The sequence below is a fragment of the Typha angustifolia genome, chromosome 2 (genome assembly GCF_048772165.1).
Source record: "Typha angustifolia cultivar Huaian chromosome 2, ASM4877216v1, whole genome shotgun sequence".
Classification (NCBI taxonomy): domain Eukaryota; kingdom Viridiplantae; phylum Streptophyta; class Magnoliopsida; order Poales; family Typhaceae; genus Typha; species Typha angustifolia.
The window spans coordinates 2,459,645-2,478,658 of NC_133240.1; the positions used below are offsets into that span (position 1 = coordinate 2,459,645).

At 33.3% G+C, this 19,014-nt stretch overlaps 1 protein-coding gene across 2 annotated transcripts; it reads left to right on the forward strand.

Annotated features, from left to right (window-relative positions):
* On the forward strand, positions 1 to 12,436 carry LOC140774707 (uncharacterized). Of its 2 annotated transcripts, none has more exons than XM_073117799.1 (9): positions 1 to 185; positions 288 to 543; positions 626 to 727; positions 814 to 896; positions 995 to 1,111; positions 10,053 to 10,155; positions 10,234 to 10,909; positions 11,715 to 11,869; positions 11,988 to 12,436. In XM_073117799.1, the coding sequence occupies exons 1-9, from the start codon at positions 64 to 66 to the stop codon at positions 12,078 to 12,080; spliced, it is 1,707 nt and encodes a 568-aa protein (XP_072973900.1). In that variant the 5' UTR covers positions 1 to 63; the 3' UTR covers positions 12,081 to 12,436. The 2 variants fall into 2 exon arrangements, with proteins under 2 accessions (XP_072973900.1, XP_072973907.1); XM_073117806.1 differs by having other exon boundaries at positions 11,715 to 11,842.
* The last annotated feature ends 6,578 nt before the right edge of the window (positions 12,437 to 19,014 follow it).

Sequence of the window (19,014 nt, forward strand, 5' to 3'; positions counted from 1 at the left end):
AAACCAAAACCCCTACCAGCAAAGGAGAAGGGAAACATCGATCGCGAAACAGCCGCAAATGCGATGAGCCAACCCAATCCCGCTGCCCAGAAGCCCATCTGCACCATCTGCTACGAGGACCTCAAGCCCGTCGTCGAAGTCCTCCAATCCATCCCCATCTGCGGCCATGTCTTCCACGAGCTCTGGTAGCCTCCCACTCTCTGTCTCTTTCTCTTCCTCTCTCTTCTTCCTGACCTTGTTCTTGATCTCTTTTTCTTGATTTCTATGAACAAAATAAACAAGAGAAGCCTTCAACAATGGTTGGATTACTGCCCCGCGGGGAAGAAGCCCACCTGCCCAGTCTGCAAGCAATCTTGCTCCCTCCACCCACCCACTCGCCTCTACTTCCAGTCCACCGGCGACGCCGCCCACCTGACCACTTCGACGCAGAACCCGTCCTTCGAGGCGTCGGCTGAGGAGGTCAGGAGATTGGAGATGAAGCTGTCGTCGTTGATGACGACCTTCGAGAACCAGCAGGCCCATCTCAAGAAACTTAATGATGAGGTCGGAGATCCAATTCCCCCTTCCATTCGCCAATAGTTTATGTCTGTAATTGATTTGATTACAGATCCAATAGATTATTTAGGTTATGGCGTGGAAGGAATTGGCGGAAAGGGAGGAGGCCAGGAGAAAAGCGATGAACAATGAGAAGGAGTGCATCGAGCAGTTGCTTAATTTGAAAATGGGGGTAATTTCTTTGGAAGCCTATGCCCTCGAACTTTTTAGGTTCTTTACCCTGTTTTATTTATTGAAAAATGTGGCTCTTTTTTATAGGAATTATCTAGGAAATCATTGGAATGCACGAAACTACAAGAAAAGAGCTTGGCATTGGCTAAAGAGCTTGCTGCACTTAAATTGTTTGTGAAATTGCTTGGTTAAAGCTAGTTTTTGTTTTCCTTCCTTTTAATCTTGAGCAGGGTTGTGATTATCTCTGACTTAATTGTTAGTACTTCAGGGCGACAGATATGAATCTTGGGGAAGAAGAAATCATGAAATTGGCGTCTCTTGGTCATGGAAGTAATCTGGAGAATGCTGTAGAGGTTTTGAAAAGATCACTTGCCCTTCGGAACAAGTAGGCCTTTTGATTTTTGTTTTAAGTACTTGTCTTGCTCTTTGCTGTGTTTATTGTATTATCATTCTATAGCACTACATATAGAAATTTTCTATATGACAACCTAGGTTAGCATATGGAAACAAATTATTCCTTTGCTCGTAGTAATAGGGACTAATTCTTATTATTAGTAGATCTAAGTTAAAAATCTTAAGTTTACTTTTAGCCCATAGCTACCATCATCTCTAGTAGTCACTCTACTATATGGCTTTCCACCACCATCCTTGGCCGTCCGCCATCTTTTGACGATCGCCTTAATATTGGATATTTGTCGTTATGTTCTATTTTGATCTCTCTCCACTATTTTATTTATATATTTTTATCTAGACCTTCGATTTAGATGAAACTAAAACTATTAAAATCCTAACTCATAATGCTACCACCACTAAATTTTTATAATTTTCTTACAATTGGATTGATCCAGATCTAATTCATCATATCCTCATATAAATCATTAAAAATATCAAAAAGACTGGTCTCTTTAAGTTGAGGTTCTAATAAAATGCAAAAATTAATAAGTAAAGGAAAATATTCAAAATATTTAGCATATTTAATTTTCATTTTTTGTAAAACATTATATAAAGACAGATTATTTTTAAAAGCAATAAAAAGTTGAACAATATCAACAACTTGCATATTAGCGATTGTAATTGTAGGAGAATAAGAGTTTGACAACATATTAATAGCATCAAAAAATATTTTAATTTTTTAAAATTTTTTCTACATTTTACCATTCTAAATTAGTAGGACATTTTAGTTTATTATTAATATTTAAATCAACATAAAAAATTATAAATTTTTGATATTCGAGTACCGATTTTATTATTTCATAAGTAGAGTTTCATCTATGTTGTATATCCAATTGAAGTTTTTCAGATTTAAATCCACACATTTTACACATATTTGTAAATGTTCTAGCTCTTTTATTATTAAAAATAATATGATGTATAATTTCTCTAATTTTATAAATTATTTTAGTAATTTTTTTAGACTATTTTATACAATTAAATTTATAATGTGACACATGCATTTATTATATAATAATTTATAATTACAAAGTAAATAAATAAAACATCCTAGATTAAAAATTGTGGAATTATTATTAGAAACATTATTAAGAGAGATAAAAAACTTTATTTTGGATATTATAACTTGCTAATTTTTGAATAATAGTATGAGAAAAATATTTATCGGCACGACTCTTATCAAGCTTTCAAAAAGAAATTATTTTTTTTGTATTTTTTTAATTATTGTTGATAAAATGTTCGGTTATATATAAAAAAGTCAACATTGGCATAAAGTTTAAATATCACTAGTAAGAAAAAGTTTTAGATTTCAATTTTTTAAAATTTGAAATTAATTTTTTTTAAGCAAAAATTTTAAAACATCTCTTTTAATTGTGTGACAAGAAATTTTTTAAAAATTGAATTAAAACATCTTTGTAAACAACCTTCAAGTTCTAGATTATGATCAATAGCAAAGGGTTTATTTTTACGAATAATATATTTAACTATTAGTTTATGAGTATTTTTATAATTTCATTGAAAATTAGAAATATTTTTGAAAGTATATTGATTAAGCAATATTTGATCGATATCAAGTTGATATTTTTTATGCTTATTTTTATATTCCTAATTAGGTGAGTAGTATCATTGTTAATTAATACAGAAAAATTATGATTATATTGAAGACATTTAGCTTTACAATCTATAACATTACCTTAGTCTCTTTTGTTTCGATATGTTTGAAATACTTCTAAATTTCAAATTTAATCTCTTAGAATCGCCTGATAATGCAGCTGAAGTTGGAGTTTCCAAATCAGGTTGAGATTGAGATGCAGGTATAAGATTAATTGAATTTTTGTCCTCCTGTTGTGATTTTATATGATCATCAAAGGAATTCATTATTATAAAGAATTTGTTAATTGGAAGACTAAAACCTTTGAAACCTTTAATTTGAAATGAATTTAGAGAATTTGAGAATGTGTGATAAATTTAGAAGATTTATCATCTATTTATAAGCATGAGAAAAATTACCAAAGTTAAAACAGTAAATGATTAAAAAAATATAGGTTTTATTTTGCAAATTTTTAGAATCTTTTAGCTATTTTTAGATTTTTTTTACTGTTAGCTTATTTTTTAAAAATATTTTTGTTCTTCTCATTTTTAGAAAAAAATAATATATTAAAAAAAATATAAATAGTACAGAGTATTGTATAGGTTGGTTGGGCTGACCATCGATGGGAGAGGTGGGTTAGACTTGATCAAACGGCCTAGCTCGTCTGTGCCTTGCCCAATCGATTTGGTTTGGATCGAGCTAAGCCCAGCTCGAACTTGATTTGGGCTCGGCCTGGCTTTAGTTTGAACTATTGATGGGTGGCATGGGCTAGCCCTTTGCTCGCTAGGCCCAGTCTCGAAGCCCTCTTGTTTGGCATCTCTCCTATTGGTGATCAACTCAACTAGCCTGTATTGTTTGACTTTTTTTTAATATATTATTTTTTTCTAAAAAAGCGAGGAACATAAATATTTTTTAAAAGATAACCTAACGTTAAAAAAATTCCAAATATAGATAAAAATTTTAGAAATTTGCAAAATAGTACCTACATTTTTTTATGTTTTACTCTTTTAATAGAAATAAACAACTAGTTCAAAGGGGTAATTTAGTAATTTAAGTTTTTCTCATGCTTATAAATTGATGATAAATCTTTTAAATTTATCACATATTCTCAAATTCTTTAATCTCTCAAGTTCCTTCCAAATGAAAGATTTTAAGGTTTTTAGTTTTTTAATTAGTAACTTCTCTCCAATATGTATTCTTTTTATGATCATATAAAATCGTAACCAAAGGGTGAAGATTTAATTGATTTGAAACCTTCGACTTCGGTTTCGCCATCAGGTGGTTCTAAGAGATTAAAGTTTGAGGTTTAAAAGTATTTTAAATTTATTGAATCAAAAGATGGCTAAGGTAATATAGTAAATTGTAGAGTTAAATGTCTTCAATGTAATTATAATTTTTTTACATTAACTAAGAATGACACTACTCATCTAATGAGGCATATTAAAGATAAGGATAAAAAAGGTTAACTTGATAATGGTCAAATGTTGTTTAATCAAGGTGTTTTTGGAAAATTTTCTAATCTTCAATGGAATTATAAAAATATTCGTAAAGAAATATATTATTCGTAGAAATAAACCTTTTGTTATTGGTGATGATTTGAAACTTGAAGGTTGTTTATTACAAAGAGGTTTTCATCCGGCTTTTAAAAGAACTTTTTGGCACACAATTAGAAGAGGTATTTTAAAATAATTTTCTAAAGAAAAATAAAAATTAATTTTAAATTAAATTTTAAAAAATTAAAATCTAAATTTTTTTTACTAGTGATATTTGGACTTCATGCCAATGTTGAATTTTTGTGTATAATTGCACATTTTGTTGATGATAATTAAAAAATATAAAAATAAATAATTTTTTTCGAAAGCTTAATGAGTCATATTGGTGAATATCTTTTTTGTATTATTATTCAAGAGTTAACAAGTTATAATATCCAAAATAAGGTTTTTTCTTACTCTCGATCATACTTTAATAATCATTCTATAATTTCTAATTTTTGATGTTTTCTTTATTTATTTTGTAATGGTGATTATTATATATAGATGTACGTGCCATATTATAAATTTAATTGTACAAAGTGGTCTAAAAAATTGCTTAGATAATTCATAAAATTAAACAAATTATACATTATATTATTTTTAATGATAAAAGAGCTAGAACATTTGCAAAAATGTGCAAAAAGTGTGGATTAAAAGCTAAAAAATTTTAATTGAATGTGTAACATAGATGAAATTCTACTCATTAAATGTTAGAATTAGTACTCAAATATCAAAAAACTATAATTTATTATATTTTTTTAGATATTAATAATGAGCTAAAATGTCTTACTAATTTAAAATTGAAAAATGTAGAAAAAGTAAAAATTTTTTTGAAAACATTTTTTGATGCTACTAATATATTGTCAAGCTCTTATTCTCCTATAATTATAATAGCTAGTATGCAACTTGTTAATATTGTTTAATTTTTTATTGCTTTTAAAAGTGATCGGTCTTTACATAATGTTTTACAAAAAAATAAAAACTAAATATGCTAAATGTTTTGAACTATTTCCTTATTGGTTTTGGCATTTTATTAGAATCTTAATTTAAAGAGATCGGCCTTTTTGATATTTTTAATGATTTATATGAAGATAAATAAGATGACTTTGTTTTTCGTGCTATAACTATTAAAAGTTATTTTGAAAGGTTTTTTTAATGATTATTCTATTATATATGGTTCTTTCTTCTTTATGCCTTCAACTTCTATTATTTTTCCTAAAAGTGGTAGCATTAAGAAGTCATTGTTTGCGTGACTTAAAATGATAAGAACTTCTTCATCATTGTCAGCAGGAATTATCGAGCTTTAAGTATATTATAATTATTTTGTAAGTGAGGATGAAAAACATGATAGAAGGCAAATAAGACGAGATTTTTAATTGTTGTTGTCATGGCTCGTGATATATTAACCATTCTTATGTTTACTATACCTTTGGAATGTGCTTTTAGTACAAGTGGGCGGCTGAACGTAGATTATGTTTAGGAAAAGAAATAATTGATGCGTTGATGTGCTTGTAAGATTGGTATGCTGTCGAATCTAAATCGCAAGCGAACGACTATTTTGTAATAGAAAATATAAGATTTGAGTTTTTTATAATTAACGAATGGATTATGCAAATGATAGATAGGTGAATAGATGTCAACCTAGTTGGGATGTGCTTATTTTATAGTGATGCAAACAAATCCTCCTAATTTTATGTAACTGTTTGTTTAATTATGAAAATATTTCTATTTACTCATTTGTTTAACTATTTATTTTCAATTTTCTATTTACTTTATTTATTTTTTTGTTAAGGGTTGTAGTGTGCAAATTTGGGAGAATAATAATAATGGCGAAATATAGGGTGTTTTTGATAAACCTCTTAAAAAAACTAAAGTCAGCAAAATTGATATTTGGTTAACCCTCATTCGACAATGAAAAATTTAGAACTACTGATTCGACAGTTAGAATCAATCTTCATGCTTATATATAGAAGTGAATAGTGTTAAAGGATTTATTCATTTAGGGTTTAGTGGTCGGAGGCCTAGAGCACGGCTGCACGGGATTCGCGAGCACTGCTCACCATCTTCGGTTATCAATTTTTTTTGCTCCATCTTTTTTCTTGAGGAGCAACAAGCTCTTCACTGCATCCCATTTGTCAACCGTTGGACTATTGAGAAGAGCTAGTCCGAACCCATTAACCTCCTTGTCATTGCTCCATGGACATCGAAAGGCCCACATTTGGATCTCGTCATTAGCCCTCATGCGATTATGTTTGACGAACATGCCCCATTGGTCAATGAGGCGGTAGCTACCGTTGCAATTGAGGTACTTGAACACAATCTCATATTCTTGACCCAATTCATCAAGAACTGTCTCCGAAAGCCCCTTCATCTTGTCATTTGCTAGCTCTATCTCTCTTGGTCTCATCATCTTTAGGAGGGGCATCAGTATGACTCACATACCAGGTAGGAGACTGCTTTGCTCGCCGCTGCTTCGCCTCTTGCAATTGCCCTAGAGGCTAGAGTCCCAAAATCCCCTCCCGATACTAAGGTGGAGCCTGGCTTGGCCAACTCGCTCTCTCACTGGTCGACGGGCAGTAACGAACTAGACTATTCTAGTTGAGCTCGGCTTGACCCACTCGTGGGTGGGCTCGCAAACACAGCAGTCTGATTGGCTCGGTAGGCCTGATGATCATGTCTAAATAGATATGAGTGCTCTAACGGTGTTTCACTATTACAAAAAGGCTTACTTCTTGATATTCGAGCATCACGAGTTTGAGCAAGAAAGAAACTTATGCAGTAATTGGAAGTAAGTTTGCTAGTATATTGTCGTCAATAGACCCACATTAGCAGGAACATTGTGCACTACGGTGTTTTTGTCTTTTAAGATTCTCAAGTTAGATAGGCTTTATAATTTTACATGTTCTATTGGATTTTTGTGCTTGTCTGTCATACATGTTAGTCATTATTCTTAACACTTGGAAATTTTAACATCTTGATTGGGAGGTTTAGTTTCATGTAGCGTAAATAAAATGCAAAGGGTTGTATGATAATAGGTCAGGTCTTGTAAGATGATTCAAATTCTGGAATTTCGAGGAAGATACATTAATCTTAGTTTGACTAGGTCTAGAAATATGAAAAGTCAAAGCTTAAATCTGAATAAAACTAGGAAGGTCAAATGCTGCTAGGTTTAGAAAAAAGGATTAAAGATTGTATGTAGAAAACCAAAACTAAGTAGAAGTAGGAGACAGAAATTTGAATACTACTCTAACTATAAAAATTGAACTTAAGTCGTTAGGTGAAAACCAAGAATGATAAACACAATGATATGCTTTTTTAACGTGGAAAACAGTTCCTTTAATGAAAGAAAAAATCACGGATCTGATTAACCTTTCAGATCGAATATTTTTACTATCAATTATAGAAACCAAATTATCTTACAATAATTTTATTGTACTTTGGACAACTGTTGGTTAAAGTCCTTCTCTTGCTTGAATTTTATGCTTTGATAAACTACTTAGTTAATGTAGATTACTCCTTGTTGATTGTCCTTAACTCAAAGTGGATCAAATGTTCTCTTGCTCCACGTGTTGATGTAGATTTTGATGTTATGTTGATTTAATTCCTCCAATGCTCGATGATTAATCTCTAATATAGCTTGGCACACGATCATATTTAGATGACTCTTCTCACAATAGATAGTAGATATGCTTCTGAGGAAATTTGGAAACTCATTGGTGATGAAATTGCAGCTCCTCGAGTTCTCTCTGGATGTCCTCCCTGTATCCTCTAGTTCAGCTCTATTGAAGTGCTATAAAATGTAGTCAGAATTCTACTTGCATTTAGACTCATATTTTCTCACAATTGATAGCAAGATGAAAACTTCAAGTGAGGAATCCTCAAAACGGATGAATCACTTTATTCTGTCTTTATCATTTTTATAGAGTGTGAGGAACCTGTCTAATTCATACTAAGAGACTCACTAAATTAAAACACTAAGTTTGAATAGTTTTTTGAACTTTCCTCTGCCATCTTGTATGATTGGTTCAAACCAAGCTCAAATCAATTTGCATCGAACTTAATTTCCTTAAGCATTCCTGACCTCTTGCTTAGAAATTGTTCCACCAGTTTTTGTAGAATGCTAAATTTGACTTTGTTTTGATTCTGATCTTTGATTTCTTTACATGTATAGGTTTTCTATAAGTAGTGTGACTTGATCATATATAAAACCCTAGATTGTACATTATATTTATTAGTATTTTGTGTCCATGAATTTGCTATTATAAAAATTGCACTAATAGATTTCACTTTGTATATTAAATTCTAGTATCATTGAGAATAACTTCTTAGGAAATCTATATTTTAAATAGCATTGGACATAGTAAATACATCTATACATACATGTACATTTTCATGGGTACCAAAATTTGTGGAAATTTCTATTTCAACTCCTCATTTTTTTGTTATTTTTTATTTGACACCTACTTTTTAATCCTATCAAAATTGACCCCATCTCTTTTTAGTTGTATCTAAAAAAATCCTCTGTTAGTTTTTTGCAGAGACTTATCATGGTCACCAGTTAAAGTAACCTTAATCATGTGTCATGGTACTCTTTGTCATGGCTCTATTTGATATTGTTTTGTCAGATTAAATACAACACAGATGGTTTTTAGATAATAACTAGGAAAAACAATGATCAATTCGATAAGTTGATAAAGTAAGGACTAGATTGAAACTAACGGAGAAAGAAGATGGTAAAATAACACAAATTGCATACACTTGATTATGGATCCAAAAATCAGCCAATCTCCAGTCATATCGGTCATAACTGATCTCGATTCGGACTTGAAACTAATCTGGTGACTGGTTTCAGTCTAGGGATTGGTCGGTTTGGCCATATCAGTTGAAACTTAGCGATATCGGTTGAAACTAAATTCCTTGAATGTTTACGTTGAATATAAAATAAATCTAACTTAGAAGACATTAATAATTGATGTCTTCAATTGCTTTTTTTTTTAATTTTTAATTTTTACCCTTTATCTCTCACCCCTCATATTTTATAGAGCTTATTTGGCGGCATATGTGATAAACCCCTTCAGCTATTCCACACTTTGGTAAACTTGAGTGATTTTTTTTTCTCACTTTTTAACTCGTTTTTTTTTTTACTGCTATAGAACAAGAGTGAAGAGATAGATTCTTTTTTTAATTTTACTGTTGTTCTACAGAAGTAATTTACGAGTATAAAATTTTCTCAAATTTAAGTTGTAATTTATTATAGTTTTGAGTGAGTTTTTTTTTTTAGTTTTTAGACTTCATATGCAATTAATTTTTATTTTTTTATTTTCGATTATTTTTTATAAATTTTTAGAAATTTTTCTACATTTTAAATAGTATTTTTAATTTTATTTAATTAAAGTAATTCAATCCGATACTAGCGGCCGATACGATTTATATTGCTGACACTTATTAATTTTTCTAATGGCCGATCCCAATTTTGATACCGAGTTTTGGAACCCTATACTTGAGATATATATATATGTACATACAAATAAGAATAAAAATTGAAATACGAAACATGGTACTTCCAATTTAGTAATGGAATTTACATGTTTATGCTCTGTTTCAGGGTTACCGTTTTCTATGTTCTACTAATAGAAAATAATAAATAATATCCATTTAGTTGGTATATGTATTACCGAGACAATCCTTTTGATCAGTTTTTTTCACTAACATAGAGCACATACTGACTGCTTTTCAACAATGTGGTGTTATAGGAGCTATAAAGAACTGATGGCCCAATGCAATCTTATAGGAAGATCAGAGACTCGCACTCAGCAGAAACTTAGTAAGGCTAAAGAACTGATAAAGAAATTAAAGGTAAGCCATCAAAAAATTTGGTGATTGCTCCTTTATGATAATTTGGGATCGGCAATCTCATTTTGTCAATAATATCAGACACAGTTACAAGATCTTAGAAAGGAGCTTGAAGAAAAAGAAAATGGGATACTGAGGGATTTGAAAACGTCGAAGAGATTAAAAGCTGAAGACACAAATTCCAACCATTTCAATCAGAATGACTGCTTCCTTTCTTCTGACCTTTATTCATTGGAAAATCAAACGAGCGGGCCTGTTGGGGCGAGGACAGGTTTAAATAAAGGAAGATCCTCGTGTGATGATTTTCATCTTTTAGATAGCTGCGTCAATGGTCTTGAAGACCAAAATGGTTTGATTTCATCGGCTCACGAGGATGACAATAAAGTGGTGGATCTAGAGACAGATACATCCTTCTATAAGGATGATGATGCTCTTGGGCTGCCTTCGGAATCATTAAAGAATCCACCTCATGCTTCTGAAAAGGAGAAATCATATATGCTTAGGCAACACCCTTCTACATTTATCACCGCAGAGGCTAGTTTCATAGAAAACACAAATATAGCCAACAGATTCTCATACTCAGATATTTCTTCCAAGCTTGATGAGAGAAGTATTCTGGAGACTTCTGACAGAAGCATGGCAAGAACAAATTCAACGTGGAATAAAGAGGTATTATTAATTGATGATATTACCAAACAAAATAATTCACTGGCAGGTGGAAATGGAGCTAAAGCTCAAGAGGCAACTGCTTGCCCCGGTGAGTCTTACTAGTCTTTTGGTTGGATTTTTTTGGCAGTAATCTCAGTAATTTGTGGATAATAGTAAAGAATAATTTGGAAGGTAAGTATCAAACGATTTAGGGTTATACATGAATAAGATTCTATATTACTGTTTTCCTTTCAAAAAAATTTCCTAGAGTCAGACATGAATAGGTTTCTAGTTTACTTTACGCATATCATTTTTCTTCCAAACAACTTCCTAGAGCTTTCAAGAAAACTGATGCAAACTCATTAGTTTCTCACATTCTAATTTTTTACCCGGTCTATCACACATGTTCCTGTTTCATGTCAGATTGGGAGAGCATAGCAACTACCTTGTTTACCAGGAATCATCAAAATGTGATTTCAGTAGATTCTTTTATACATGGTCATGCATCTTTTTTTTTATACTGATGCAGCAATAAAGTGATAGAATGTTTTCAGTTTATCACCCAACTTTCATAAATTTTGAGCTTAGTACTTTCAGTATTATTCCACATCTGGAATTTCCCTAAGTTATTCTACTAGATATATGTTCTGGTGAAAATTGTCTGCATGGGCTCCTTGCATCCTTCAATTGTTTGGCAGTGTTGACAAAAGTTAGACCTTAAATAGAACTTGGAGTCGAGATGAACGAACACTCTTAAGTCAAAAGATAGTGCTTCCTTAAGTAGTTATGTCCTTTACATTTGTATGTATTTTATATGGAAGTTATTTCTATTAGTTAGTGTATATATCTAGTCTGCTACTCTATTTAATTCCATAGATGATTTACATGTTCTTGTTGGAATTTTGCTTCTGAAGGTGCAAAAAGAAGCGTAACAAAATGGTGCAAGACTTCAACTATCCCTTCATCTCTTGAAAAGCAAGCAGCTAAAAACAATGGGGATTTGATTGCCATTGGGGGTGACGGCCGAGGTGGAAGGGTCAAAGTACTGAGAGCTCTTAACAGATTCACTGTCTGTTCATTTGATCCTCTTTTTTCCCCTCTTTTCTAATATAATAGATTTTTCTATTGGTTTATGCAATGCTTATGCCTGAACACAGTAATTTTTTTTAAACATGGAATACATGTAGGATGATAAGAGACAAACATTCTGGCCGGAAAATCACAAGCTTGGATCGAAAGGTGGTCAGTCTCAGATAGAGCGTTTCTTTGGGAAGATGTGAAACTACCTATTAAAGAAGGCTATCTACTCTCTTCCCTGATGTCTACATCGAAACAATACAGTTTTACAGGTAAGCATGCAGAATACTTTGCTTACAGTAGCAAGAAGATAAATTTTTGTCTCCTTTTGTATACCTATATATTCATTGAAAAGAACAACAATAGGCTACTAACATAACTGTATAGTGAAGAATGGCATGTAACTTATGTTCATAGAAGTCCTCCATACTTCTAACATGCCAAGATCTGGTAGCATCAGGAAGTATTCTTGTTTTTATAATATCGAAATATTGTATGAAGGTTAGTTACAGGATTTTGCACAATATCTCAATATTGTATTATGATTTACACTAGTGAAACACAATTGACACCTAAATTTTCTGGGGCTTCTGAAGCACTGTTAATTTGAGCATCGTTTGATCTTCAATGCGAAAATTCTTACATGTTTAGCGAAATTGCTTATTGTAACCTAAAACTAACAGAAGAGTGATATTAATTAAAAAAAAAAAAGATTAGGAAGTTGCAAAAGGAGGATATGTTTCATGAACATTTAGGCCCATGTGAAACTACCACTTTTACTCTTAGAAATTATAACTGATTGACTGCAAAGCAGAGAGACTCTTTCATAACTCCAAATTGTCAGTTACCATGGCTCTCTAAACACCAAACTTTATTCAAATTAAGCCGCAGTTTATTTCTTATTAGATATTCCGTTGGAAGGCAACATCAGTTAAAGATTGGAACCAAAAGCAAAAATATCAGGGGCAACAAGTGCAACGAAGGCCGAACCACCAAACTTTACAATGCCCTTCACTGTATCCCTCGTCGACACACACTTCGTTGCATTTGCTACTCTTGAAGCAAAAGCCGACAAACTTTGCGCTTAAATCGCACTTTGCATGAACACCTATAATTTCCTCTACAAAAACATTAAAAGAATATCATAAATCAGTGATAATGACAATAATATTATGAATCTAGAGATGCAGCATCTTTATCATTTTCTCGTGCACAAGATGATGTAATGAATTTTCTTACAAGTTGAAGAAAAATAAAAATTTTATATTTGCAATCAGCTTATGCTAACAGCGGATGTATGAAGAGAGGAATACTTACGGGAGGAAATGACGAGCATCATTAGCATTAAGAGAGCAAGCTTCTTGTTCACATCCATATTAGTGGCCATTTCTGAGAGATTAGCTACCCAACCAAGGTGTAATTCTTGGTGTATTGTTATGAGTGGATCATGTTGGAGTTCATGTGCTACCTATTTATAGTAGTTAAACGGATGATTTACTTGCTAGAAAAAAAACTTCTCTAACTTACCTATGAGGTGCAAGAGCGACATAAAGGGAAATGATAGGGTAAAAGTTTCATTGTAAAAATTCTGAAGTTATTGTTAGGTTTGTGAGGGTTAATTACTATTTGGAAAGCTTATAAAAAGAGGGTTATTGTTGAAAATTAGCTAGTTTGTTTTGTAAATTGTTATGTATAGTTGTAACTATTTTAGTTAGACTAAACCAATTGTGGTTTAGTCGGCATATTACCTAGCCAAATTGTTGAGACTAAACCAATTGGGTAAGACGCAAAGAAACTATCCACCATTTCACCCTCTACCTCCAACAATTAACCCACCTGTAATCTTACGATATCCTTCATTGATCTCTAGCACACTCGCTTGGGTCATGTATCTCCCTCTCATCTAAACTTTATTGCCCAGAATTTTTAAAATTTTTTAGCTCATGCAAATAGTGAAAGTTGCAACTTTTGTCCATTAGCTAAGCAAAGTCGCATTTCTTTTGGCATCAGTACAATTTTTTCCATCAAACCATTTGATATTATCCATTGTGATATTTGGCATCGTAATTCTTTCTCAGGATATTACTATTTTCTTACCGCAATTATTTATGTTTTACATGGGTGTTCTTAATGAGACATAAAAATGAAGCACAACCTCTATTAAAATGCTTTTTTAGCTATGTCTCAACCTAATTTGAAACTCGCATCAAAACCATCCAAAGTGATAACGGGGGAGAATTTATTTTACTCCGTTCCTTTTTTTGACAATGGTGTTATTTTCCAAACTTCTTGCGCCTACACCGTTCAACAAAACGGAGTTGTAGACGCAAACATCGCCATATTTTGCAAGTAATGAGAGCCCTAAAATTTCAAGCCCACCTCCCTACCAATTTTGGGGAGAGTGTGTCTTAACCGCTGTTCACATTATCAACCGGTTGCCCTCACCACTATCAATCAGAACCCCATTTGAATTACTTTATTCTAAACTTCCATCTTTCTCTCACCTTCGTGTTTTTGGTTGCTTAACCTATGTGACGAACGTGCACACTTCTCATAAATTTGATCATCGAGTTATCCCTTCCATATTTATTGCCTATCCTATTGGGCAAAAAGGTACCAAAAAAATGTTTGTTAGTCGAGATGTAAAATTCCATGAAATAATCTTTTCCTATGCCTTATCACCATTTGATCCAAGCTATCCAGCCCAACCTAAATTCGTCCCATCAGCACCTCACCCATCTTTTGATTAATCCGACCCAAATCCATCCGCTCTAATAACCCAACCCCTGTTGGACTTGGATCAACGCCTACAAATCCACTAACCTAAACTCTCTCGACTCGCTCCATCAAAATTCCTCCACTACCATCTCATCTTCCCCAAATCTCACACAACCCTCCTCTCTACTCATCATCTCAGGCAATTCCCCCACCACATTGCATCTCTTCCTCCAATCCACCACACCTATCATCATCAAGCGAAAACTCATCCATCGCCTCCACCCATTATACCTAATCCGGCTTCCCCTTGGTTGATGCCCCATTCTTTGAGTGCTAACATCAGCCTACCAGCATCCTCGTCGAGCTCTACCACTAATACCACCTCGCCATCACTCTTTGCTACTCCACCCGAGCCATCGACGTCTGTTCCTTCACCTTTCCATCACTCTAATCATCAGATCGGTTTGTCTGTCAAACTCCAAGATTATGTGTGCTTGATAGTCAAGCCGTCTTGCTCCAAACCATTGTCTTCCTCCTCTCTAGGTCTAAGCACGGGGCACTAGGTTACCACTATCCAATTTTATTTCTTATCATCGCTATAGATCAATGCAGAAAATATTTACTCCACACCTTGATCACCTCTGTGAACCACGTTCTTACTCTGAGGCCATCCTTCACTCGGCCTGGTGTGTAGCAATGCAATCTGAGTTAGCTGCTTTGGAAGCAAACGACACCTGGACCCTCACTCCTATTTCGGTAGGCAAGAATCCTATTGATTGCCGCTGGGTTTATAAAATCAAGTATAACTCAGACGGATTAGTCGACTGGTACAAAGTTCACTTAGTTGCTAAAAGGTTCACATAACTAGAGGGAATTGACTATCAGGACACTTTCTCACCCGCTACCAAAATAATCACTATTCGATGCCTTCTTGCCCTAGCTGTTGCATAAGGGTGGTCCCTTCACCAGCTCGATGTCAATAACGCCTTTCACCATGGTGATTTAAAGGAAGAACCTTGTATGTCGACTACACAAATCGCTCTATGGCTTAAAGCAAGCTTCACGACAATGGTTTTCTAAATTCTCCATTATTATTCGCTCCGTTGTTTTCATACAATCCAAAGCAGACTATTCTCTTTTCACCAAAAAGCAAGGCAAGTCTTTTATAACACTTTTAATATATGTCGATGACATCTTGATTACTGGAAATGACTTGAGTAGTATCATAGCTATTAAAGATTTCCTTCACAGCAGTTTTAATTTTAAAGATCTTGGAAAAGTAAAATATTTTCTTGGAATTGAGATAGCTAGCTGCCTCTAGAAATGGAATCTTTATGTCATAGCGCAAATATGCATTATAAATTATTAAAGACACAAGGCTTCTGGGTGCTACCTCGACTAACAACTCCAACAAAGAAAAGGCTAAAACTTTCAGATAAAGGAGAATTGCTTAAAGATCTGGGTAAATAGGAGACTAGTTGGTCACTTGATATATTTGACCGTCTCAAAGCCAGATATTATATATTCGGTTTATGTATTAAGTCGCTTCATGCATCAACCAAGGAGCAGCACATGGAAGTGTCTCTTCGAGTTGTCCGATACCTTACGGGTGCACCAAGCCAAGGACTATTCTTTTCTTTTCATAATGACTTAAATTTATGTGCATATTGTGACTTGGATTGGGCAGAGTGTCCACTTACTAGACGCTCCACCACTGGGTATTGTGTCTTTCTTGGACCCTCTTTAATATCATAGAGATCAAAGTGACAGAAAACAATGTCTTTATCATCAGCTGAGGCAGAATACCGAGCCATGACCGGAGCTTGCTATGATCTAACATTGCTACAATGTTTGTTGAAAGGCTTGGGCCTTCTACACCCTAAACCTGCTTTCTTATATTGTGATAACAAAGCAGCTTTGCATATTTCAGCTAATCTAGTTTTTCGTGAGTGTACCAAGCATATTGAGATGGATTGTCACTTCATTCAGGAGAAAATTCAAGATGGCTCAATAGTGGCTAAACATGTTGGTTCAACAGATCAATTGACGGATTTATTGACCAAACCTTTGGGCAAAAAAAATTTCTTACCTATTGTTCTCAAGTTGGGAGTACAGAATATTCACTCTCCAACATAGGGGGAGTGTTGAAAATTAGTTAGTTTATTTTGTAAATTGTTATATATAGTTGTAACTATTTTAGTTAGAGTAAACCAATTGTAGTTTAGTCAGCCAATTATCTAACCAAGTTGTTGAGAGTTATTATGTTATTATTTTTAACAATTCTATACGTAAGGGATCAAATTACAGATAATGATCGATCCATTTTCCGGTTCTCTATCTTTTTTAATTACCACGTATCCCAGTCTTCCATGTACAGTAAATTTCTTAAATAATATAAAAAACAAAGTGCAACAAATAGTGTTTAACAAATAAAAAATATGAAACTTCAAGTTTCACATTTCGAAAAGAACATTTTTCTTTTTCATATTTCAACCACTGTTCACATGGGTTTATTCAGAAAAAATTGTCTGAACATCACTTGTTTTTCTAATGATGTTGGACTGATATTGTCTCAGGTGTTCGAACGCATATTCATAGCGTTCAAACATATATTCTATATTTCTTCTCCTTGCATAATTTTGTGCTTGTGGTTTATTGATTCTTTTTTAGTAGATTGTCAATTGGTAGCATAAAGGGAAAATATTTTTGTCAATTTATGAAATAAAAGTGGAGATATGTTTTGAGTTCACCGGACGGACATTTGACCGGGCATGTTTGGTTATTAGATGATATATATGCATGGTACGTTGAATTTTTTATCTTTTATTTAAGAGAAATTTATATATAACACCTTATCTTTTAATAAAATTATAGTTTACATCTTACATTTTTACTATTTATAAATTAATTTCTATAATTTAGTGAATATGTGCTGAAAATACTATACTGTTAGATCTGTTAGTTAAACTTAATTAAACTCTCTGGGTTAAGTTAACCATACTTAAAGGAATTATGAAAATACTTCTCAACTAAGTTATACTAAAAGCATTTTAGTCATTTTAAAAATATTTTTTTCTACTTTAACGGAATATTCTCACGGTGTTAGTTTAAATCTAATATAGAGTCTTTTTTTTAAAAATATTTACTAAATCATAGGGCTTGATTTATAAATAGTAAAAATATAGAGTGTAAAGTATTATTTTATTAAAATGCAAGATGTTATATATAGATTTCCTTTTATTTAAATCTTCCTCACTTTTATGCATATTGTGTAGGAAGGAGTCTTTTGCTTAAATTAGTTGTGCTCTGATTGTATTTTCAGAAAAGTTGTAATTAATAAAAATTTGGTTTTGTCATGAAAATTGCAAGGGTTTTTCTATTTTTTGTAATTGACAAATTTATAATAAAACAAAGTTTTTTGTGATGTAATTTTTATAAATCTACACGGAAGAAATGCAACACAATATCTTCCTCATTTGCAACCAAATTGCAGAGGATTTAGGTTAAGAAGTGAGTTGCAGGTCAGACGTTCGAGCGACCTTGATGCATTTGACTGACATGTCTTATGGAGAAACCTTGATGGCATTTCAACGACCTTGAAGTGTTGGATTGTCCTTGGAATGTGATAGACATAATGGAGTATGGAATGCTTTGTCATTCAAATGAGATTTGAGGATTATTATTATGGAACCATTATTGGGTTAACATGGCAGACACAATGGAGGATGGAATGCTCGAGTGTTTGAATGATATTTGGGTCATTCAAATGGATTTCTCCTTGGGGGTGAAAATGGGTACGTTTAAGTCTGACTCGACCCGCTACTTGATTTGGATCAGATCGGATATAGAAAAATGTCTAGATCTAGATATGGATAGTCTGTTAAAAAAATATTCAGATCTGGATACGAATATGGGTATAACTAATATTATCAGATACGGATTCGAATAATGGATATCCGTTTACCCGCTATTTAAATACCTAACTCATCTATTACACATTTACACCCTAGCCCTACCGGCCTACCCTCTCCATCTCCCCCAAAATTAAGCTTGTAGCTACCCCAAAGTCTCTCCTTAGCATCCTTGCCATCACCAATCACTGGGCACCGATCACCGGGCGCCATCACCTCCCCGGTCACGGTGTCACCAACCTCGCCTACTTCGGTCCCTCCTCGAGTTCGATGGCTTGCCAACCTAAGCACTCCGCCACCATTGCATCTCCGCCGTGATGAAGCTTTACTGCCATTACCATTTCATTGCTTCACCAAGCTTATCCTCTCTCCTCTAGCTTGCCTGATCAAGCTCCACAGCCATCACCACCAAGCTCCATCACTTCACCAAGCTCCGCCTCCTCCTTTGATACGATCTCCCCTTAGGCTAAGGTTCGATCTCTTTCAATTATCTGATCTGGACTGGATC

What these genes read in the sequence shown, in the direction of transcription:
- LOC140774707 (XM_073117799.1), top strand. Translation starts at nt 64, where the DNA reads ATGAGCCAACCCAATCCCGCTGCCCAGAAGCCCATCTGCACCATCTGC. An exon ending in TGCTTAATTTGAAAATGGGG is followed by an intron (nt 728 to 813) that starts GTAATTTCTTTG and finishes TCTTTTTTATAG; the next exon opens with GAATTATCTAGGAAATCATT. An exon ending in GAGCTCTTAACAGATTCACT is followed by an intron (nt 11,870 to 11,987) that starts GTCTGTTCATTT and finishes GAATACATGTAG; the next exon opens with GATGATAAGAGACAAACATT.